General features: G+C 32.8%; 1 protein-coding gene across 1 annotated transcript in view; it reads right to left on the bottom strand.

Annotated features, from left to right (window-relative positions):
* LOC132737981 (uncharacterized) overlaps positions 1 to 20,001 on the bottom strand; it is a 41,188-nt gene extending 21,187 nt beyond the window's left edge. Inside the window, exons 1-5 of the mRNA XM_060725383.1 lie at positions 19,798 to 20,001; positions 16,981 to 17,020; positions 5,314 to 5,481; positions 2,152 to 2,273; positions 1,720 to 1,858 (exon numbers count right to left, since the gene is read on the bottom strand). Coding sequence (XP_060581366.1) covers positions 1,720 to 1,858; positions 2,152 to 2,273; positions 5,314 to 5,481; positions 16,981 to 17,020; positions 19,798 to 19,878 — 550 coding nt within the window. The 5' untranslated portion in view covers positions 19,879 to 20,001. The remainder of the gene's footprint in view (positions 1 to 1,719; positions 1,859 to 2,151; positions 2,274 to 5,313; positions 5,482 to 16,980; positions 17,021 to 19,797) is intronic.
* Between the last annotated feature and the right edge of the window lie 6,912 nt (positions 20,002 to 26,913).

Below are 26,913 nucleotides of genomic sequence, written 5' to 3'. Positions count from 1 at the left end.
ATGAATGAAAACATGACCTGCTTCAAGTCACAAGAAGGTGGTTGCTATAGCAATGAACAAATTCTTAATAGGAAATTTAAAGTTGGAAAAAAATATATACATAATCAGTCTTAAGTCATTATACTAGTATATACAGGACTTTAAAAACGATATTTTCCTGTTGTTGTTTTTTAAATCAAGTTTTAAGAGTAAAATTCTAAGAACTGATGGAGCAACCATTAGGCTTCTAACAACCTTTCACTGCCTACAAGGAAAGTGAATTTGGTTGTCCCACACACAGTTACATCTTTTTGCCGTAAAGTGGGGGCTGATGTAGCCAATCTTATCTTAAAATTCAAATGGTTAAAGTAATAGCTGAGAAACAGAACTGCTGGCAGGAAATTAAAATTCAAAATTAGCGATGTTTTTCTCCAATGCAAAAGCTGAAGGTTTTGGTTGGTGTAGAATGTTCCATACATCATACATCATTCCTGGCTTTTAAGCTTGTAAGCTTGTTTAGCATGCGAACGTGGAATCTTACCCGACTTGAGGTCCGTTAACATGTCATCTGTATTATAACACCATAATACATGTACAGTGATTGTTTTAATGTTGAATATCTATAATCCTTGAATAATGGTTTAAGGTGCAACATGTGATACAGTCAAAGCTGTTTTGCAATAGTTTGCAGAATGTTACATTGATTGTTAAGAAAAATGGTATTAGACAATAGCTACAGTTTATTTTGGGAAATATGTATGCATTTAAATTTCAATAAACTTTGAATAAACATTAATGTGAATAACACTCTGGAGACCTTTATCAAACAGTTCAAAGAAAAAATTCCAAAGTTCTTGATGATACTTAATCAGTAATTGAATATAACAAGAGACATGTCCCATGTCCTAGGTATCAGTCCATGTCCTAGGTACCAGTCTATATCCTAGGTACCAGTCCATGTCCTAGGTACCAGTCTATGTCCTAGGTACCAATCCATGTCCTATATACACCTGTCCATGTCCTAGGTACCAGTCTATGTCCTAGGTACCAGTCAATGTCCTAGGTACCAGTCCATGTTCTTGGTACCAGTCCATGTGCTAGGTGCCAGTCCATGTCCTCAGTACCTGTCCATGTCTTCCAAACCAGTCCATGTCCCACGTACCAGTCCATGTCCCAGGTACCAGTCCATGTCCTAGGTACCTGTCCATGTCCTAGGTACAAGTCCATGTCCTAGGTACCAGTCCATGTCCTCGGTACCAGTCCATGTCCTCAGTACCAGACCATGTCCTAGGTACTTGTCCATGTCCTAGGTACCAGTCCATGTCTTCGGTACAAGTCCATGTCCTCAGTACCATTCCATGTCCTAGGTATCAGTCCATGTCCTCGGTACTTGTCCATGTCCTAGGTACCAGTCCATGTCCTAGGTACCAGTCCATGTCCTTGGTACTTGTCCATGTCCTAGGTACCAGTCCATGTCCTCAATACCTGTCCATGTCCTAGGTACCAGTCCATGTCCTAGGTATCAGTCCATGTCCTCAATACCTGTCCATGTCCTAGGTACCAGTCCATGTCCTAGGTACCAGTCCATGTGATTATGTTCTTACAAAAAGGTTTAACTCCTTTAAACATTAAGAAATAAATGGTAAATAACTGACAGATAATCAATATTTGTTTCCTTAAAACCTTATTACATACTAATATCACAGACAGTACAGAATATTTTGCACTATAAAAACTTACCTTGAAACTCAATGTTAAGATTCAAATAATGGTCAAATCTGTCCTCCCTGTTTTCCTGTTTTGGCAGAGTATAAAGCTCAAACCTATACAGTGGAAGGGGGTTGGGATTAAGGGGCCACATATATAGCCAGAATAGTGTCTGAAATGTAAAATAATTAACTCTGCAATATAACTGCAGGCAAACATTTCAAAATTTTGGGTTGAAAAAAAACATTAATGTACATTGTAAAAGTTACTTAATGGATATTATTAGAAAGAAGCCAACAAAGCATTTCATAGAAATAATAATTTGAAATAATTTAAATCAGAGCATATCTTGGAAAAATGTTAATTTGTTTACATTTGAAGCACTGACATCCTTATTTTTTCATTCATTCATTCATTCATTTATGGATTAGGGGTAGGGAAGTAATAATCTTCTATGCTACTTACATCCAATTCTGTGAGAGAATTCTCATCCCATGTAATATTAGATAGATCTAATATATAACAAGAAATTGTGTTTGACGATTCATAGCGAGTCACCTCAAATCCCTTCACATAATTCTTTCCAGCTGTAATAAAAAAAATTTCTTTCTAGCTGAAATGTAACAAGAACTGTCTGAGGACAGTAATGCTCGACTTTTCGAAAAAGTTGTCACAAGGCTGTTATATTGAGTATAATAATGCTTACCTATATGAATACAAAAAATTGTCCGAAAAGATACAAAGGCTTGTTATTAAGATGTTTTATCAAGTAAATCACTTCTTTGTTATCATGAATGCATAAAATTGTCCCCAAAAAAGGCACAAACCCTTCAGTAGTTATGGGGATTACAGCTTACAAGCAAAAACTTTACCATGAATTTCTAAGTTGAACAAGAGCTATGACTGCTAGGCAGAGCATTATATGCCCTTAAGTGTTTTTTTTTTGTTAGTAAAGTTGAAACATTTGTAAGACACAGGAATTAAATACAGTATAACCTCCTTCAAAAGCAATCCTCCTTTATAGCTGAAAAATCTTCATATAAATACAATTGCTGTATTTAAAGCACCACCATCAAGTTGTAGTTATGCTCCAGAAACCACAACTTTCAATGTAAAGATCATTGTCACCCTGACCTTTGACCTTATGACCCTAAAATCAATAGGGGTCATGTATAGGACATGGCTGTTCATCCTATAAAATTTAACAGCTGTAGGTTTATTAATACTTAAGTTATTGAGTTTTAAGGTAATAGTGACCCTTTGACCTTGTGACCCCAAAATCAGTAGGGGTCTTTCACCCAATATGGACAATCATCCTATCAATTTTGAATACTGTGGGCCAAATGGAACTTAAGTTATGCTCCGGAAACCATTTTCAGTTTTAAGATAATAGTGACCTTGACCTTTGACCTTGTGACCCCAAAATCAATAGGGGTATTCTACCTAATATAGACAATCATCCTATGAAGTTTGAACACTGTGGGCCAAATGAAACTTAAGTTATGCTCCAGAAACCAAATTACTAACGGACGGACAGACAGATGGACTGAAACCAGGGGGTATAACATAATATGCCCAAAATTCTTTCGGGCATATAAAAAGGGGAGAAAAATCAGCCCAAATGCAAGATAGAATAATATGGATTTTGGTCAATGACAAAAAATTATGACCCTAAATGCATATGTGAAGTTTTAAATAAATATCTTTGATAGTTATTGAGATATGTAAAGCTTGCATGTAAACATTAACCAAGAGACTAAGTAGAAAAGGGGAGATAAATCAGCCTAATTGCAATATACAGTTATGAAACTTGGTCAGTGACATACAAATATGACCCTTCATGCATATGTGAAGTTTCAAATCAAAATCTCTGATAGTTATTGAGATATGTAAAACTTACATGTAAACATTAACCAAGAGACTAAGTAAAAATAGGGGAGATAAATCAGCCTAAATACTTGACACAGATATGAGTGCTGTTCAGTGATCATTATCTTTGACCACAAATATACATATGAAGTTTCAATTTTGTATCTTTAATAGTTTCAGAGATATGCAAAACTTGCATGTAAAACTTTACCAAGAAAAGGAGATTTTTTTAGTACAAATGGAAGCATGATTCAGTCAAAATACATGGCAGAGTAATGGATCTTGAGATGTGACCTTCAATTATGACCCTAAGTAAATGTGTAAAGTTTCAAGTAAATACAATATATCTTTGATAGTTCTTAAGACCTTTAACCTTTAACCAAAATTTCTAAGTTTCAAAGCGGCAAATAATTCTGCAAATATTGCAGGCAGAGATACGCAACTTTGCAAACTGATGTACATTGTTACTTTAAAAAAGTATTGTAAATTTCAATTGAATACATGTATCTCAAGCAATAATTGAGATATTTGACTTTACAAAAACTTTAACCAACGCAGACAATTTAGGATGCGGACGCCGAGGTCAGGGCGACTGCAATAGCTCTCCATAGTCTTTGAATAGTTGAGCTAAAAACAAGGGCTCCATTAGCCCCTAAGCTCTCACCTGGTGAAAGTATAACCTTTGATCTACTGACCTCAACATCAATAGTGGTCATCTACAAGTCATCACTAACCTCTAAACTGTTAAGTCTCATGATGTTCCAAGATATCTAAAGCAGACTTTTTATTTACTGTAAACATATATGTGTATTTAATTGTCATTCAATAATAAATATATTGTAGTGAAAATCGACCTTCACCTGTGTTATGATATTACATATAGATAGACTACCACTGAAACTAATTGTCTACAGACACAGCGATGGCCAGATGGATGGACTACCAATGAAATTAATTGTCTACAGACACAGCGATGGCCAGATGGATGGACTACCAATGAAACTTATTGTCTACAGACACAGCGGTGGCCAGATGGATGGACTACCAATGAAATTAATTGTCTACAGACACAGCAATGGCCAGATGGATAGACTACCAATGAAACTAATTGTCTATGACACAGCAATGGCCAGATGGATAGACTTCCATTGAAACTAATTGTCTACAGACAGCAATGGCCAGATGGATGGAATACCATTGAAACTTATTGTCTACAGACACAGCAATGGCCAGATGGATGGACTACCAATGAAACTAATTGTCTACAGACACAGCAATGGCCAGATGGATGGACTTAACCAATGAAACTAATTGTCTACAGACAGCAATGGCCAGATGGATGGACTACCATTGAAACTTATTGTCTACAGACACAGCAATGGCCAGATGGATTGACTACCAATGAAACTTATTGTCTAGACACAGCGATGGCAAGATGGATGGACTACAACATCAAATTCAGTTAATTGTGAGTCCCAAATTTAGTTTCTCAGAGCATAAAAAAACACATGTATATTTTTTACGATAGGGTTTTATTTGTTTACTTTCTGAAGAAAAGACCCTTGAGCATTGAACTGAGGTTAGCTTTATAATGGGGCACAGTATAATGGGATAGCATTGTAAGAAACGGGACAGGAAGTGCTTATATGACTCTTGGACAATAGCCCCCTTGTACAATTGCCCCATATTTGCTGTGGTAGACATTTATCCAATTGTCCAGGGGATCTAATGTACAATTTCAAACTGAAATGAACTTACCATTTTGTGGCATCGTGAATGTCAAGTTGACAGCCGGGTACCATTTGTTATATTTAGGATAGAACTTATAACTTGCATCAGCCTCGAATGATCCGGGTTTTCCAGGAAATTTTGCTGTACTTGTTTCATAAAATGGGAACTTTTTCAGCATGTTCTCAGGAGAACACTCTGTAAAGAAAGATACATCATACATATATATGAAAGGTACTTCAAAGAATATCACATATAGAAAGTTCTTAACAACAAAACTCCTGGTCCAGATACATTTTATTTTAACTCAAGTGTTAGAAGATTTATTTCCATATCAATATGAACTTTCTTTTCAGTAGTACATGATATTAAATACAACTAAACATACAACATAATTATAAATTTGTGTACATGCAATTATCAGTTGGCAATTGTCAAAATACCATTATAAGTTATTGAAAAAAAACCTTTGCATGCTGAAAAAAGATTGTTGTTTGCTTAAAATGTCACCTGCATAATTTTTAGCGTAATTCAATTTTCTAGAAATTAAGAACAAACTCAAGTACAACGGCATGGTACCTGATACAACATGGACTAGTAACTCTATGTCTTATCTGGTACAAAACTGTTAGCTTAAGGGATACAGTGGACAGTCTCAGCAGACTAACTGTTAATTAAATTGGTTCGATCCCCAGAGATGCTTTGGTAGATTAGCAGGGAGGAAGGAAGTCTAATACTGGTGTAACTCTCCAGGATCGATGGTTAGGAAACTACCCGCCTATATGACTGAAACACGGTTGAGAAAAGGCTTAAAAAATGAAACAAACAAACAAAACAAATTTGGTATGCATGGTCGATGTATGTTTTTTAGGTTCTTTCATGAAGAAGCTGCCTTAATCTGGCTTAAGCTTACAAAAGATGGTCATTCTATTAAGATGTCAGCTTTAAATAATGCATGGTCGTACCCCACCTGTTAAGCTGCACAGTTGACATATAACCTAAATAAAGCCCTTGACAGTTCAAAAACCAACCAGGAAAAAAAAATATATTGATTTATGAAGAAACTAGAAATGTGTCATCATGCCACGGATGCCCCCGCATGCAGCCAAAATTTCAAATGTTATAATATTTAGTTCCAAATTTGTTTGCACAAATTATTTTTTTTATTCTAAGTTCAAAGCCCTTAAAACTTTTCAATGTTAACACAAACCATTTTTATACAATGTTCAAGGCACTGAAATTATTCAGTCTTAACCTTTTGAAAATAGCATATTGCATATTTGTAGCCAAAATAATGGCTATATACATTTCCACAAAAGTATGAGTGCTGAAACTGAAATTTTTCCAACATTCAGGAAAGATAAGTTTATTCAAAATCATTGAACCACAACCAAAATCAAACTTAAACTGCTTACTCCTTAGATGTATCTATATTATTTTCAAAGTGAAAGGGACATAACTCTGCCAAAAAATCATCGAACCATGACCAAATTCCAACTTGACCTGCGCATTCCTTCGACATATCCATATGTCAATAGACATATCCATATGTCAATTTTGAGTTAAATATGTAACACTGTTGGGTTGATAATGAACAGAAACTAAATTTCATATCATTTTTTAAGTGAAAGGGGCATTACTCTGCCAAAAATCATTGAACCACGACCAATTTCGAACTTGGCCTGTGCATTCTAAAAACATATCCATATGTCAAATTTGAGTTGAATGTGTAATACTGTTGTGGAGATAATAAACGGAAACTGAAAATTTCATATTATTTTTCAAGTGAAAGGGGCATAACTCTGCCAAAAATCATCGAACCATGACCAAATTTGAACTTGACATGCGCATTCCTTTGACATATCCATATGTCAAATTTGAGTTGAATGTGTAATACTGTTGGGGAGATAATAAACGGAAACTGAAAATTTCATATTATTTTCAAAGTAAAAGGGGCATAACTCTGCCAAAAATCATCGAACCATGACCAATTTCGAACTTGACCTGTATTTTCTCATGACATATCTATATGTCAAATTTGAGTTCAATATGTGCAACGGTTATTAAGATAATGAACGGAAACTGATGATGACGGAAGGACAGAATGACGGAACAGGGTAACACTATATGCCCCTGCCATTATATGGCTGGGGCATAACAACAGCCACCGCCTAGCAGGGGTCTACTTGACATTTTCATATCCAACATCATCTGCTAAAATTCCCCAAAAAAGTCAAGCTAATAAATGGCAATGGATCAATGTAAAGAATGACGGTAAAGAATGTCAGATATAACAATATTGTTCTGGGTTTATTTTTATAAAATTATAGCATAGAAAGAAATAAAGAAAACTTAAAAGATGCCTATACTAAAGACTAAATTAAATTTTCAGAAATAAGTTTCAGTTTGGAAAGACAATTTAATTATGTAGGCTAATATACTTAATAGATAAATATCAAGTACAATAGTAAAGATGTTATTATCTGATAATCATAATCTGAATTATAACATCAGCTAAAGATGACGTCATAGAAGAGAGTGTTTAAATACCTATTTCCTGTTGAAATTATAAAATTGAGAAAAGTTTTTCGAGATATTATGATTGATTTATAATTGTTTAACCCATTACTTCATGAGCATTTTGTGAAAAATGGCTGTTTTCATTGAAAAGTCTCCCGTTACAAGTTCAAATTGCTATAATACTATAAAAACTGCTTCAACACTAATCAAACTTGGCACAAATGTTGACTGGACCATTGCCCTTGCAACAACATGCTCAGGCTTAAATTTTCTGTTACCATGGCAACGAGGGGACATCTCACAATTGCCAAAAATCACTATTTTGCGTTGATTTTTTCCATTATAATTGATTTCAAAGTGCTGCAACTTCTCAATGGATTGAGATAGAGTCAAATGCTTTTCAGCGTTGGTTACATGTTACCTTATGATCAATCTGGGGTCATTTATAGCCTCTCACAAGTCCAAAATTTTCTTGGCGATGAGGGGGACTCCGACCCCTTCAAACCCCCCAAACAGAAGGGGGCACATCCCCCTTCTGGCAACCCCCTGATGTATGTTTTGATTCGGGGGCCGCGCCGAAAAAGTGGTCACTTTTTTTAACAACATTTCTCAAACAAAAACAAGTGTTAAGGGCCTAAATAATGCATTTTTTCACCATTTGAGACAACAAAAAGGGGGGGGGGGGTGAAAAAGGCGTTAAAAGGCGTGTATATGAAGTAATGGGTTAAAAGAAGGTTTTTCCTTTTAGATAGGTATAATGTATTAAGTCATTATGCTTTGTAATAGTACAAGTCAAATGACATTGAATTTCCAGCTTTACTGGCTGGAAAGACCTAATAACTCTTAGCCTGTTGGCACCAATTCTTTTGTGGTTTGATGTTACATCTTATACTAACTTAATTCTTATTATCAATATATTTATTATCCTACAAACCATCCATTATAGACCAATTCATTTTAAAGGAGCTGCTATATTTCAGGCATGATACTGGGCATCAGGGTTGAAGCTTCGGACCATTTACCTTCTACAAGCTAGCTAATGAGATACCAGTCTAAGCTTTCTCGCATGAAAAGAATCTAATACCTTATCTGGAACCTAGTCCAACTAATTAGACTTGTCAAAGAGACACCGAGATAATTTTGGACGGGCGCTGTCTTTGACAGTAATAAAAAAAAGTCTGTAAAATGGGTCAAACAGTTCACGCCAAATTAATTAGGCTATCTGGAACCTAAACCGCAATAAAGTGATTAAGATTGAAAGTCTGCAACAATGGAGGCCTCCATCTTGAAAAAGGACAGTTTTTTTGTTTTTTGTTGTTTTTCTTTTAATTATAATTACAGTAGGACCCATTGCTTTAAAAAGAATGGTCAAGTTACAATGTACTTAATAATTTTCCAAACAGCTTATATCATGTTTTAGTCAATCTTTTAAACCATCTTTAAACCCATAAAGGGGCTAAATTTCTAATCTAGCATGAATTAAAAAAAATCTGTAAGCATTTATAAATCAAATCAAAACAAGAACAGTTTGATGTTGCTACAAATAGACACCATCCCGAAATGCAAAAAATAGCAACAATATTGTAACCAACTGTTTATAAATGAACGAAAAAGTATATAAATGTTAGTTGTTCAATTTAACCCAAAATTACTTCCCATATTTCAGTCATGATGGCGGGTTACAAATTCCTAAATCCATACATGCGTGAGTTACAACCAAAAGTACTAAGACTACCGAAGACACCAGTAACTAGATTTGACCCGAAAAAAAATAAAAAGAGAAGAAATGCTGGTCATAATATGTAACCAAAAATGTACATGCTCGCCCATATGGTCTCTTGCCGGTGGCGAGGGTAATCAAACCCAAACACATACATGCTCAGGTCACTAATCTCACAAGTATCATAAAAACTTGTAATCCGAAGACACTGTCACCACCTTTATTTTGTTTGCCGTCATCCATTTTTGTCAATATAAAAAAAACCCAGATAAAACATCTTGCATTATCAAAGTAATAATTAACTACACTATGAGAAAGTTGTTGATCTATGTGCAGCTTAGTAACCCACTTACATCAAAATAATTGTACTGTTTTCCTTGTTTCAAAGTGCTTTATTTACTAAATCTACACATTACATAACTTATTAATGATCACGTTTTCAATGAAAGTTTGAAAATAAAAGTCATTTGTTACAAACGCTAAATGAGTATTTCATCATAATTATGTTCATTCTGTTTAATACTATGTTAGCTTCTATGTGTTTTTTAAAACATTCAATATACATATGTAGTAAAAAGGGGATAATATGGTAAATGGTATGGCTTCACAAAAATGATATTCTTTCACGAAATGAAAATTAATCATCTGAATATGAAAAATTCCTTTCAATTATGCAAGATTTATGGGTCTTGGACACAATCAAACTAAAAAAAATTAGTATAAACAAAATTAAGACAGGCATGAATTTCAAAAGAAATTTTTTTATGGAGATTGATCTTGCAAAACCACTGTTTTAGAAATTAATCTATGGAAACAATAATTTTGAACTTGGTCTAAGGAATCAACATTTTTCTAACTTTAATAATTAAGGAAACAACATTTTTCTAACTTAATTAAAGGAAACAACATTTTTCTAACTTTAATAATTAAGGAAACAACATTTTTCTAACTTAATTAAAGGAAACAACATTTTTCAAACTTGATCTAAGGAAACATTACCTTTTCGAACTTGATCTAAGGAATCAACATTTTTAAACTTAATCTGAGGAAACAACATTTTTAAACTTAATCTGAGGAAACAACATTTTTAAACTTAATCTGAGGAAACAACATTTTTTAACTAAATTAAGGAAACAACATATTTCCAACTTAATTTAAGGAAACAACATTTTCAAACTTAATTTAAGGAAACAACATTTTCAAACTTAATCTGAGGAAACAACAATTTTTTATCTTTATCTAAGGAAACAACAATCCTTGTCAATTTTGATCCCAATTTTAAAACATGACTCAAGATTCAAGAAAATACCATCAATAATTAGTTACGGGCAAAGTTTTAACTAAGTGTTATACACTGGTGGGTAGGACAGCTCTACTTTAAACATAAGAACGAAATACTCTTCAAAATCATAGATAAGTAGTTATTATTGTATATATATCAATAGAACTGTCAATATTTTGCGGGTTCAACTCAGTACAGAGTTTCGCCCTTAAAAATCTTAAGAGCCAGTGATCAATAAGTTGATCAAGCTATATGGTATATAATAAACATGACATTCAAATTACCTTTAGCAACTGATAAAGAGGAAAAGTTTCACAAACATTCTAGGAACCTTATAGGAAGTGACTGTACTTTATAAATAGAGCACATTCATAAAATATAATTTGATACAAATATATGTGATAAACTTTTAACACTCCTAAAAGATTAAAATAACCTCGGGTCACTTCCTGGTTTAAATGTCATTTGATATTTAAAATCATCAAAATCTTTGTTTAAGAATAGATCTAAACATTTTGTGTGTCAGGTTTACAGCTTATTCTAAATGAAACATTAGCCTGCCCAGAGTGATCACAATAGTCTTTATTGTACAAGACTTACAGGTACAAGACCAGACGTCCAGCATGGTCATGTCTTGTCTGGTACATGTACCAGACGAGATGCCGAGAACCGTGGTGTCTATAATCAGGAACCAAGCTGATTGACAGTGACCAATTAAAAAAAATGGAAAAAATTCAAATTTAAGCAGACGACAATTTTCCAATCATGTAAACTATTAAAAAAAAATAGTAATAGCAATTAATGTATTGCGAAACGTCACCTTTTAAAGTACAAGTGTATTTACAATTGAACTATTGTTATACGATTCTCTTTAAACCAAAATACCTTTGTGGTTTTTATTATGTGCATTTAATTCATTATTCATATTGATTTTCATTAAAAATGACATTCAACAAACAAACATGAAATTTGTAACATTAATCACTTATGGCATCTACATGGTAGCTATTAAAGTATTATTTACATAGAATTCTATATAACAACTTGTAAAGAGGCAAATAAGAGACCATTAAAGAAATAAATCCTTGGTTTGCAGTTACTTAATATGGCAGGTTAAAAAATAAACAAAACATAGACATAAATATTTATTGTGAAATAAGTTTATTAGTGACTAATGTTGATTGGAGACTGTGAGCTTAGATTTTCTGAACAAAACCTGTGAACATTATGATCATTACAGTGTTGGGTTTGTTTTTTTTTGTTGTTATTTAAATAATTAAAGGAACTCCACTCAGAGGACCAATAGCCTAAAAACATTTTTTTTGTTTTTGAGGCCCCAACTGGGTAACCCCGTTTATTCACCCTGTAATACAGGTATGGGAGGGTCGGGTCAATTCTCCCTAATACCTTACATTATTTATACATGTTAAAACCTAAAAACATAATATTTGAAATTCTTATGTAGATCAGCTGAGGCCTTAATAAAGCATATTTTATGCTATTGTTAACCTGATTTGAGAGAAAAGCATTTCAACACATTTTTCAATTTTAGGTTATTTTCCAACAGATTGAACCAATGATCGGAAATTTGCGTACATGTTATTGAGCTAGACCTACATCTAATGTAACATTTATCTTGAAAAATCATTTCAAGCCTCGTCATGTCCAATATTACCTCAGTGGAGTCCCTTTAACAGGTTTTGTTGGCTTATCACTCACATGTTTTGGGAATTAAAACAGCCTTGTCCTTGATGCAGACAAGATATTGTCTTCTTTTTTTTTATGTGAAATTCAGAATTCTTTTAACTTTTAAAGTGGATTGGTCTATAATAAACTTTTATATGAATGATAATAATGTTTTGTTCTAGAACATTTTATTATCTACTATATAAGTATACGGATTATGTCATATCCGATCATTTATCTCACACTTGACAACATCAACTATACTTAATTCTTTTGTGGTTGTTTTCTGATAAGAAGCATTTTCAACATAATTATTTATTGTGTTACATAATACATACATACCTATCATTATAGAACAATTGACTTTACGCTTTCATGGCCACGTGAGCTAAGTGTTCTTTTACATCAATTAAAAATTTTGAATCAGTTTCTTGGGTGGGCTGCACCGTTGCCACACTGAGGTAAACCGAGGCAGTTGCCTCGGTTAAAATTTGAGAATTAAATTAATATATTAGGTAGAAAATAAAAAAAAAAGGTTCATTTCTCAAAATGGATCAAATCTTGGAGTACTGGTTCACTATCAAATTTGAAATGGCAGACCCTATATTTTTATTATAATCTGGGAAAAGAACATGGGCTTTTTCTTTTATCCTATCTTAATGCCATCTATATTTGATCAATTTAAAAATGATTTATAGAGAGAGTCTGTGCGGAAAAACCAGATTTAAATTACTATATTAGAGAACCTTGTAGCATTTTCCTTTAATAGGTAAAATTAGTGATACATGGCTGAAGTTATGTTAATATCAGCACTATTAACCCAACAAACCAACCTAATATAATAAGAATCTTTATTGCAACACTACACAATTTTTAAATATAATAACTTTGTTATCTGCCATGTGTTCATGTGACTTAATTACATTTGTATAATTAAAAATCAACTATGTTAAGTACTGTTTCTAAACATATCAATGTAACAAAAGCAAACATTTGATTATCTTATATAGTCATTTCCATTCTAATATCCTAAAGCTCTCACAATTATAGATAACTGAAAACCGCACTATTGATTGCAATAATTACAACACTTTCGTAACTATTTCAATTATATATTTGTCAGAAATTAGGCTAAGGTGACAAAATCTCATGCAACAATTAGGATAACAGTAAAGCAAGTTTAAGAGTCCCTTTCATAAACGTTATTGAATGTCAATGTATTGAGAAATAGATTTTGTAAACACAAGTGAAAGCCTTTATACGGTTGGTATGTTTGAACATATCAATTGGAATATTTGTCAAGATTTATACTGTATTTAATTTTGGATGTAGCAGTATTTTTCAGGCATATCTTTTATGCTATTAATTCATAAAGGTGACAAAATAGGAGAAAAAATTTAATCAGGGTAAAAATATCCCAATGTATGGTACTAATTACTTCCATAGAAATGTACTTGACATAAATTAATTTTATTACTGGATTCAATTATCAACTGTAGCGCAACTCACTTTCCTTTCTCAACTTTTATTTATTGAGAAAACAGTTTTATTCCTGAATGAAGATGTCTCCATTTAAGTGAGATCTTTCTTGCGTCAGTCTACACTCATCACTATGACAAGTATGTAATGTCTTTACTGTCAACAATCAGACTCTAATTTATAAATATGTCAGCTGAATAATCAACAACCTAGCACCCCAGTTATTTGTTATTTACAGTATAATACAGTGTTCTTTATTTTTACACTAAAGCAAATAAATTCACTTATCAGAAACTTGTTTGTGAGTTACAAAAAAGATCCACCTAAAAACTAATTATTTACACACATCTTAATGATTCCGGCCTAGTACGATAGAGTAGAGATGACCGTTTTTTTTTTTATTTTGTTTTTTTTTAGTGTGACGTGGCTGGGTGTATTGCTGGGTTTTGGTTGGTTTCTTTGTCTTTGGGGGGCTTTTTTGTGCTTTTTGTCCATGGTCTTTTGGTTTTTTCTTTATAAACATCATGTTGAAAATGGTTATAACCAAGTTAAATAGAAATGCGTTTCGTGCCATTAAAAATGTTAAATCAAACACACTATGAAAAGGACTATATAAAATGTTACATTATGCAGTTATGATATTAAATTGTTTCCTACCGACTGAAAGTTTCTAGATACATGTATGCCTGCTCTTGGTTGAAGACAATATAAGTTTAATTTTAATTATTAATGTTTACCAACTGCTTGAATTGACACTAATTTATTGGTATAGAGATCAAACACAAATAATTTTGTTTTCCTGAGGAACAGATACAGGATTTTGCGTGGAGGAATGGGGACAGGAAATCTCAGCTGACCAAATAGGGTTCCTTGTAACATTTGGTACAGCAACCTAGATGCTTGTAGATTTTCATAATAAAATAAAGGACATGCTGTTAAGCTGTCATCGATGAAAACTATACTAATATATTTTTTTCAATATTTTTCTGTTAATCAATAATCAATGCACATTTGAAAAAAATTCCTTCATTTGATTAACTATTTAAATGACTAGAATTTATGAAAAATTCACCAAAAATACAGAAGCAGGTGCCCATGTCTAAAAGTTAGTTACTATGCTGTTGTTACTTAACGGACACATTTCACAACATTGATGACAAAAAAATATCATAACTAGAACTGCCACTATCATGGCGTGAATACCCCCGCATACCACTTTGTCAGAATCAACAGTGGCCATTTAGAGATCAAGGACAACCTGGACCCTGCCAAATCTGAGGTTACTAAGCCAGTGCATTGCTAAGTTATGTATTCTACATGCTTCAAATGTGAAAATGTCAAAATCAATACACTGCGGACAGGCATTCTTTAGCAATTGAGAAGAAAAGCTTTCTTTTGTCAAGATCCCTGTGACCTTGACCTTTGACCCAGTGACCTCAAAATCAATAGGGGTCACCTTATGGTCATGATCAACATCCATGCCAAATATGAAGACTGTGGGTCAAAGGAATCTTAAGTTAATGGGTGGACAAACTTTTTGAAGTCAAAGTCCCTGTGACCTTGACCTTTGATCCAGTGACCTCAAAATCAAAAGGGGTCATCTACTAATCATGACTAACCTCCATTCCAAATATGAAGACTGTGGGTCAAAGGAATCTAAACTTATTGGACAGACAAGCTTTTTATGGTCAAGGCCCCAGTGACCTTGACCTTTGACCTGGTGACCTCAAAGTCAATAGGGGTCATCTACTAATCATGAATAACCTCCATGCCAAATATGAAGACTGTGGGTCAAAGCAATCTTAAGTTATTGGGCGGACAAGCTTTTTTTAGTCAAAGCCCCTGAGACCTTGACCGTTGACCTGGTGACCTCAAAATCAAGAGGGGTAATCTACTAATCATGACTAACCTCCATGCCAAACATGAAGACTGTGGGTCAAAGGAATCTTAAGTTATTGAGTGGACAAGCTTTTTGAAGTCAAGGCCCCTGTGACCTTGACCTTTGACCTGGTGACCTCAAAGTCAATAGGGGTCATCTTCTAATCATGACTAACCTCAATGCCAAATATGAAGACTATGGGTCAAAGCAATCTTAAGTTATTGGGCAGACAAGCCTTTTTGAAGTCAAGGCCCCGTGACCTTGACCTTTGACCTGGTGACCTCAAAATCAATAGGGGTCATCTACTAATCACGACTAACCTCCATGCCAAATATGAAGACTAAGGGTCAAAGGAATCTTAAGTTATTGGGCGGACAAGAAAAAACCGACGGACGGCCGGACAGCTGGACGGACGGACGGACAACCTGATTCCAGTATACCCCCCTTACAACTTTGTTGTGCGGGGGTATAAAAAAATCCTACACAAGGTTCATCATAAATCATATGAACAGAAATCATGTATTTTACTGAAATCATATTGAATGTGAGTTACAGACAAGTTAAATAATTCTCGAAATATTAGTGTATTGTCAATATTTGACATCCGATTCCGATGTCATAGATATGCTTTCCAATGACAGCTCTTCAACATGCTGGATTATGACTAACATCACTTGTTTTGCAGTGTGAAAGAAAATCAGGTACATGTCAATCTCATTAAAATCATATCCTAACTGTCGCTCCACTTCCCTTCGCTATTCGTAGTGAAAGGTAACAGAGGGAAAACGATGATCTGATTTGAATGTCTAAGATTGAGCTTTATGTAGTTCAATTATCAATTTGTTATATAAATATATATATATATAGTTATAATTAGTACTTATGTTCAATTAAACAATAAATGCAAGTTTGAACTGCATGAACATATAGTGATTAGTGAAATTATTATTAATAGTAGTATTAGAGGTAGCAGTAAATAGTTTTGGCATCTCTGGATCAGGCAATTTTTTGGTTAAATTGGGTTACAATGTATACATATTTTAAAAGCTGAAACAATATCAACTAATAACATACTGAAACAATTTGAGAAAGAAAATTTTTTTGATCATTTTTAAAAATTGTTCTACATACCTTCACCAGTATATCTGATGAATTCACAAGGTACATCCAACTGAAAATAAAACAGAAGAGGCAATTTTATCTATTTTTTTTAAAGAAAATAAAGAATTAAATATTTGCTATGACATAATTATTTTCTGTAATATTTTATGTATAATATAAAGCGTGTAGTCACAGGTTTAAACCCTGGCAATACTACATGAGCAGGACAAAGTTTAAAATAAATTGAAGGGAATTTGAAATATAATGAGTACCAAAATGCACTATAACATGCATCTGGGGAATGTTACTTAGTTCCTTTTGTAAAGATTGTGTCATAGATACTATCATAGGGGTACAAAGAAAAGCAAAAATATTGATACTTCTTATTAACCTTCACTTTTAACAAATGATAGTAAAAGCAACATCATTTTTTTTCTCTCTTCACATAAGGAAGTATGTAAAGTACTGTGGTTTCAGTTAGATTGTATCTTATGTTTACTTATATTTTTTCATGAAAATATATGAGCCGCGTCATGACAAAACCAACATAATCCGCGCAGTCTGATCAGGATCCATGCTGTTCCCTATCAGTTTCTCTTCTTGTTATAGGGTTTGAAAGCGAACAGCATGGATCTTGATCAGACTGCGCGGATGCGCAGGCTGATCTGGATCCATGCTGGTCGCAAACCCATTATGTTGGTTTTGTCATGACGCCGCTCATATATTGTATCATATACAGGTAAGTCAAAAGTAGGGAAAAACATATCTTTTAGCAAAACTAAAGTGTGCCATGAAATTTTCAAATAATTTGTTTATGACAGGGCTCATCCGGAAGGGCGATTCAGGCGAAAACTTCGCCGTGTATATTCCAATTTCGCTCTCCCGATTGATCAAAGAATAGTCAACATCGCCGATAAAATCTTAATTCCCAAATAGTAATTACTTAGCGATGTAAAGAGCAGAGATTGTATCCGCCCATATGACGACCGCTAATTATCATTATCAAATCAGAGCGTCGCTTTATACCTGTATGAAAAACTCCACAAACCAGACTTAAATCTTGTTCAAGTCTTGCAGAAACATGATAATTTTTCAATGAATTTAACGATCAAATTTGAAAATATTACGATTTGATTCTAAAATACTTTAACATGAAAGATGATAGCTATGTCATCTGAGAATTCACTGTAGATCAATTGTATAATTTAATTATTTTAAAGAGTAATTCATTTCTTATATAAAGTATTAAAGAACTTTTTTTCATATTAAACTTGAAAATGGCAAACTGATGTGTGAAAGGTAACTAATTCATTTCACACTGTTCAATAATTTATATGATGCAAAGTGTACAAAAATCTATCAATTTATTCCTATTATCACATAAGTACCTAATCTCACATCCAAACTATTCACAAACCTTTCATTCATGAGCGGTTTATTTTTTTACTAGAAGTGCCTATGATGTTATCAATTTGTTAGCATAAAAGTTTGTTTCTGACAGACATGCCTGCTGCTGTAAAATGAAAACAATGCATAGGGAAGGATATTTATATTACATATTTTATTACTTAAGTTAGTGTAATTTCATACAAACTGCTATCACCTTTGAAAGTCCTGTATACTCACCATTAACTCATTGTGAAATTGAATATTTAATAAGGAACAAAAGATCTTAAAGCTGCGGTACCTGCATCCTGTAGAGCACCCAATATCAAGTGATAGTCATATGACAATCACTTTATTGACTAAACTAAACAGTAGAATTTTAGAGATTGTTGGAGAGGTTTGAGATTAAGTTCTTTATTTTAAGAGGCCATGTCAGTTTTACAAAAGAGGGTTGTGCTTTTCCAGAATGGAAATTGAATTTCAGCCAAATATTACAGAAATGTTATAAAAATAAAGATTAAAGTGTACATATGTAAAGAATTTTTATAAAGATATATATTCTTATTAACATGACCTCCTAAATGCTTAGAGGTTTGAGAACTGGCTTGTCCACGATAATAGCTTGTTGGTTTATTTCCAGAGCACTATATATACTCGGCAACTGTTACAGAAACTTACAGTAAAATTTCACTTTGACTATTCATTTCTATACAGAGCACAACTTAATGTTATATGAAATATATATTTATGGGATATAGTTTGGAAGTTTGACAGAACGAACATTTTTTTCAATAAATTCAATTACATGAAATATATTATAAGGATATATTTTGGAAGTTTGACAATTTGTGTCATTGCTAACTTAACGGTACTTCCATGTGACAGTTTACATTGCTTGAACTTGACTATGTTAAGTCAAAAACCTAAACAACAAAGTTTTGTTTTGTTTTTATATACATGTTATTTGGTACTCCCATTCATATTCAGGAATATGAATTCATATTCGGTATTTAGACATATCGCAAAATGTAAATTTATATCAAAATTAAGACTGAATTATAAAATAAAAAATAAATGTAATGTTATATTGAAAATTGTATGAATGTTGTGTAAAGTAGCTATTTGCATCTATTGAATTTAAATGCATGTTCTGTAGAACATATTGTATATCAACTTAATTAATTAAATCAAAACTAGTTTTCTTCTACTGATAAGGCCCAATTAAATATTGTTCACTGTGTCACTCTGAAAATGAAATGCTTTTTTAGGATTTTGTAGAATAGGATGAGGGATTTTTTTAGCCTTCTGCAAAACATTGTTATAGCGATTTCCATTCGAAGTACAACATCTTAGTGACACTGGTTGTGTTAATAGCCTTAGCCTTCAAATAATACTGATTTATCTACTTTTATATCTGAAAGTGAAAGTTTTAGAATATCACCATCATAATAATAAAATTACCTTTGGAGAGCAGCCACCTTCAATTCCATATCCCTTGTTCGAAACAACAAATATTACAGCACAAATGAATATCCACATCATGACATACTTTAGTTTTAATGTTTTAATTCATTAATCGGCGCTTTGAGATATGACATGCCGATTTCTTTGTAAGTTTGTTTACTTCCTGGAACGACGGACTTTGACGGGTATCTATCTATACAATGATTGGTTGACGGAAATTTCCGAAGAATCATGACTGGTTTCCATAAATTTTACCGGCTTATAAACGGCATGGAATACTAAATTATATAAGGAACACATTTTCTCTCTGTCATTTGTTATACTCAACAAATATAAACTCACGTCACCAAAATTATCAAAGTATGCCACGAAGTCATGGTTTACATCAATCAAAGTTGAACTATCCTGGTTTTTTTTCATGAAGTTCAAACAAAATGTTTTGTGTGTCATAAAAAAAACAACATTTTTACAATTTTTCAAATTTCTGCACAAGAAATACATACTGTACAGTACAGATCTAGTGGGAAAAAAGTGAAAGCATGGGTTTATATCAATTAAGATCCGTGATGGAAATTACAAATGATAACAATTATACATACGTACATGGTCAGTTCCTTCTCTGATTTTATTAATAATAATTCCGTAAGTGGTTTGATAAAGACTGCTATGATGCCAGAAAAACATTAAATAGAGACATAGAGCAAGAAATATATTATTGAGAAATAGAACGAACAGGAATAAAAGTATTTTATAAATAAGAGAAAGGTTTAAGAAATTAAAACCTAGATGTAAACCTACATTCAAAAAGGCTGAGGGAATACATAGTCAAAATTAGCATATTATGTAACCCAAAGTCTTTCTGGAGAAACCAGCAGGACTTAAAATTAGTTCCGGGAGAAACGTGAGAACACAATACAGTCAACTTATTATAGAAAATAGTAACGTAAGTATTGATGATATGTACATGTATATACATTCTGGGACTTAAAATGTCCAGAATGTGTATAAATAATCATCAATATTTATGGTGTTTTAAGTGCCAGATATTTTAAGTCCCAGATACATTTTAATAATTTGTACAGTTCTATACCACTATCTGATCATGCAAATAATGATGTAAAAAAAGGTTATATCTATGATAATGATTTAGATGTAGAAATTATATCGATACAAATAGAAAAAAATGCAATATTTTCGCAAAATAATTCTAAATGCGCCGGTACTGACCAACTGAAAATTGTACTTATTACTACGCAAAATGTTGTTTTAATATGCTATAAAATATTTGTAGTTGTAAGAGTTAATGAATGAGGACATTATATTTCTGTTTTTGTAAATAGACAAAAAATCAAAGCATATCAAGCTTTTAATTAATTAAAGTGGTCTACAATGAGCACAATTTTGAATAAATATTTCTAATATTGATAAAACAAAAGTTCTAAATGTGTTTTGAACGGACAAACGATTACAAATATTTGGGTATTTTATTAGGTAGAAGTTGTTGTTTATTTTTTCAAGTAAAACGTGCTATAGTATATGAGCTACGTGAGCAATGTATTCCCTTATAAAGAAAGCAAGAGATCTATTAATGCCAGTTGATTTACAAATAGAACTTTTCATGATCACTGTCATGTTATACGGAAATGAAATATGGGGAAAGTTGGACATGATAGAAAGAGTACAATTAAAATTTCTGAAATTTGTTTAATTGTAATTGGTCAAATTTGATTCAATACCCCAAAAAATAAAATGAAAGGTACACTACATTGTATTATTAATTATTAAGTGTATTGTTAATTACACATGCAGTCATTAAAACAATGCAAATAATGAATTCTATGGTTTCAAATATCAAAAACATATTAATAGTTGCAGTTGATTTACATAGTATTTGAAAATACCATTAGTTTTCAAACCCCAAATTGCTAAAAGTTACTATAATTCAATATCAGACATGATTATCGACTGTTTCACACCGGTGATAGAATAATAATATTTGTCATATTTTGCGGTTCGGATCGGAATATCCGTCCCGAGGTGACCCGCACATATTCCATTATATTTTAAATTCTTTATCTGTATTTTCAATGAAAATGTTTATCATTACAACAGTAACTACTTTCTTACAACTGCGTATGAATTACAACTTCATTCATAACGGTAAAATGACGTCATCCTAACCGTGCCATTGTACAGCTTGAACAGTTTGAACAGTTTATTTGAAAATGCTGGGCCTCATAGAGGCATCAGTCACATATACAATAATATATACATATATTATGACATATAAAGAGATATCCACGAAATATGCTGATGTATTACATGGCAAATATAAATCAAAAATGAAAGTGTTACATTATGAAAATAAGCTTAGTTATCAGTTACTTAAATGCTGAAATAATTTTTTTACAGAATACTGCAAGTTTTAACAATATACTCCTATCTGTGCTATTCATTAACATAGAAAACTTGATTGAATTAACATTAGTACTATACTCTCTAGTAATATATTTTTTTCTATCAGTATTAAAGAATTGACAATTAAATAAATAATGATATTCATCACCAAGTGAGCTATTATTGCATAAATTACACACTCTTAATTCTCTTGGTATATTACAAAATCTACCAGACTCAATAGGCATTTTATGGTTCATACATCTAAAGCGTAATAGTACCAAAGCTAAATGAGATGGTAAAATATCTAAAAACTTTTCAAATCTGAATTCACTTTTGTACATTCTATAATTCAGACATTTACTCGATTGTGACATTTCACTATGCCAATTTTGAATGAACTGATCTTTCAGTCTATTTTTAACAATTTTCTTAAACAATGGAAGAGAAGTGGCAACATTATTAATCCAAAAATTTGATAAACCCAGTGAATCTAGTAATTTACAAACACTATTCATCCATGGGAGTTTCAACACATTTCTACAATACAAAGAGTGTGACATATCATACAATATATGGCTTATTGATTCCTGTTTTGCTACTTAAAATCTTATTCCAAAAGCACAAAAACTCTACTTTTTATATGAATAGATAAAGGTAATATCCCTAAATCTCCATAAGCATACAATTTGGAGTACTTTGTTTCAAATTTAATATGAGTTTATAAAATTTTAATTGAAATCTATCAATGATATTCACATTTTCAATTCCCCACACTTCGCTACCATATAACAATATAGGTGCTACCATGCTATCAAATAAATGAATTTGCATACTGATAGGCAAATCCAATTTTCTAGCCTTAACTATAATTGAAAACATAGCCTTCCTTGCCTGTTCTAATAAATTATTCTTTGTTTTAGCAAATTTACCATTATAAGAGAACTTAACACCCAGATATGAAAAATCATCAACAATTTCTAGCAAATTACCTTCAAAACTAAAGGCTGGAATATTACATAAACCTCTTTTAGTTTTACAAAAAAACAACAATTTTAGTTTTACTAGGATTAACTTGTAAATGCCATAATTAATCGACAATAATTTGACATTGCATCTAGTGCTTTTTTGCAGTTCTTCAGCAGATTCAGCAAATATGACAGTGTCATCAGCATATAAAAGAATATACAATTTAAAAATACATTTCAACATCAGAATCACTCAGGGTATCATTTACAATGTTTGATAGTAGATCCAGACCATTAAAATGTTGTGACAGGAAATAGTTTAAATCATTTAAAAATAAAGAAAACAAATATGGGAGATAAATTTTCACCTGACGAACGCCTGTATGACTTGTAAAAAAATCCGACATATGACTAAAAGAATTAATTTTAACACAAGATTTAGCTTGTAAATACATGTTATAAATGATCTTTATACATTTACCATCAACATTATTGCTAATTAATTTCTGCCAAAGTGCAGTTCTATTTATGCTATCAAAAGCCTTTCTATAATCAATAAAAGAACAATATAAACTTTTTACCTTTAGACAGATATAAATCAATCAAAGTTTTCAGAGAAAATATATGATCAGTAGTGCTATACTTTTTCCTAAATCCAGCACGCGACTCATCTGGAACCCCCCCCCCCCCCCCCCCCCCCCCCCCCCCCCCCCCCATGCCAGATGAAAATTTCCGGTATGGGTAAAACTCACGGAAACGCCAGTCTGATATGCAAGAAAAACCTGTATTACCGTCGCTCCGTTTTCCCAGAACGGTTATTCTAATAGTGGAAAATGGCCCACGATTTAATAGCATTGCAGCTGATCTCAACGCAACTCAAATCGGGCTAAAAATACCATTTAAATATGATTTTCAATGTATTTCTGGGTATCTTCTGCATATCTTTCTGATCAAAGTTCCCCATGTACTCTATGTAAGAAATTCAAATTTTGTATCATTATGCCTTTGGACCTCAGTGGACTTCCTTTAATATGGAAGAAAATAATCAAACATCGGCTGTCGTCACATACGGAAATATCTAGCTCTTTGGTAACTGTTTAGCCTGAAACAGTTTCTCTCACTGCACCAGTAGCCGATGAAAGGTCCTTAATATAGTCTGACACGAACACATTTTCTGCTGGATATGTAATATCGGATCATGTACCAACAACATCCATATAATTCTTTTTTGGTTTGTTGTGCCCCCACTTTAGAGGGGACATTAAGATTTGCCTTTGTCTGTCCGTCCGTGCATACTTGCATTCTCACGTCGTGCTGCGTGTAGCTCTAAAAGTGCTTGAGCTAGAGTCAACAAACTTTACGAGAATGTTGACCAGCATGTGAAGTTGTGCACATGGGGTTTCGCATGACTGGATTAATTCAGTTTGTCCAGTATTTGCTGCTGCTTAAGTTAAATATTGTAATTTTCAAATTGTGTTGTGCGTAGCTCAAAGAGTATTTCACCTAGTCATGAAACTTTAAATACAGGAATGTTGATCAGCACATGTAGTTAAGCACCTGGGGTTTGCATTTATTCAGTATTTGAAGAGTTATTGTCCATGATTAAATAAAAATTTGGCAATTTTCAACTTGTGTCGAGTGTAGCCCAAAATAGATTTGACCTAGTCATGAAACTTTACAGAAATGTTGTTCAGCATGTTTAGTTGTGCACCTGGGGGTTTGCTCGTGGATTTATTCACAGACACTTGGGGTTTGGAGCTCAAAACGCCTTTAAAATCCAAATAAAATGCATATTTGTCAATCCCAGCACATGTACTGATCATATATATCAAAAAACTTAATATAAGCCGTTTTGAAAAAAATCATTTTTCAACATCAATTATAGATGTTGAAATATGAAATTTTTTCAAAACGGCTTATATTAAGTTTTTTTGATATATATGATCAGTACATGTGCTGGGATTGACAAATATGCATTTTATTTGGATTTTAAAGGCGTTTTGAGCTCCAAACCCCAAGTGTCTGTGGATTTATTCAGTATTTGTAGAGTAATTGCCCTTGACTTAGTTAAATTGACTTGTGTCGTGCCTAGCCCTAAAAGTATTTGACCTAAAGAGAAAATGTTGGTGAGTATGTGAATTTGTGCATCTGTGGGTTTGTAAGTGCATTATCAGTATTTGTAGAGTTATTTCCCTTGACTTAGTAAAATTTGCATTTTTTTTCATTGTGTCGCGCATAGCCCCAAAAATATTTAACCTAGAGTCAAAAAAAACTTTACGAAAGTGTTGGTCACTTCTCAGTATTGTTATCAATGTAGCAAATACACTCAAACAACTCTGTGTTATTAAGTCGTGTATTTCATGAGAAAAAATGGAGTACATGTATTACTAACTTAAACAGATATAAGCATGATATTAATATAGATTACTTGTAGCTGACTGACGTTTGTTTTGTTATTTGAAGTAAAATATTGGAAATAAACATCTTTGAAAGCCATTACTATGAAATATTATTCTTTTTCATTATAAACCAAGAAACAGGCTCTAAATCTTAACCAAATTTCTAACAAACATTTGGAATTATAAAGGGAGATAATAGGTAGCAGTTTAGATCTTCTCTCTGCGTCAATATATTTATTATTATGTTCCATAAAGGGAGATATTGTTCTTTGACACTGCATTTCTTCTGACTTGTTGCTGTAACTGTGTAAAGTTCCAATGAGATATCATTTACAACTACACTCATGACAAGAATTATTGAAATTTTATTTTGTTCTTTGACATTGCACTCTTTCACTGATATCTATCACTATTTGAAGTTCTTTTCAGATTACTTCAGTACTTTTTAGGGACAAACATCAAGTATTATACAGGGAGATAATTCAACAAGAGCTGTCGGTAGGACAGCATGGCTCGACTATTCTTAGTGCTTGTTACTAAAAGAGCCTTGATAATGTAAAATTTTCTAAAGTAATAACAAAAGGGCCAAATTTTCCTTTAAATCCATGTTACTGTTATAGGCCTTGAAAATAATCCTATTATGCTCCCAAAGAAGAGTATAAAATTTCAACTTGTTTCAAAGCCAGATGTCAATAGTATATGAAAAAATCTGAGGTGGTATGCAAACTTTAACGTAAACTCTAAGTCGAAAAAGGGGCATAATTCTGTCAAAATGCTTGATACAGTTACCTCCTCCTGTCTACAGATTGGTGTCATGATGGTGAACAAATGTGCAAAGTTTCAAAGCCACATGTCAATGGACTTTGAAAATATTTGAGGTATTACAAAAACTTTAACGTAAATTCTTAGTCGATAAAGGGGCATAATTCTGTCAAAATGCTTGATACAGTTACCTCCTCCTGTCTACAGGTTTGGGTCATGATGGTGAACAAATGTCAACGGACTTTGAAAATATTTGAGGTATTACAAAAACTTTAACATAAGTGGTTACGCCGACGCGGACGCCAATGCCAACGCTCGGGTGTCTACAATAGCTCTACTTATTCTTATCGAATAGTCGAGTTAAAAGGGGGCATAATTCTGTCAAAATGCTTGATACAGTTATCTCCTCCTGTCTACAGATTATGGTCATGATGGTGAACAAGTGTGCAAAGTTTCAAAGCCATATGTCAATGGACTTTAAAAATATTTGAGGTATTACAAAAACTTTAAAATAAGTGGTTACGCCGACGCCGACGCTCGTGTGACTACAATAGCTCTACTTATTCTTATCGAAAAGTCGAGCTAAA

This window comes from Ruditapes philippinarum, unplaced genomic scaffold (assembly GCF_026571515.1).
Source record: "Ruditapes philippinarum isolate M1 unplaced genomic scaffold, ASM2657151v2 ctg276_1_1_1_1, whole genome shotgun sequence".
In the NCBI taxonomy this organism is placed as follows: domain Eukaryota; kingdom Metazoa; phylum Mollusca; class Bivalvia; order Venerida; family Veneridae; genus Ruditapes; species Ruditapes philippinarum.
Note: the sequence above shows the minus strand (reverse complement) of the source record. Positions and strands in the feature narration are given on the sequence as shown.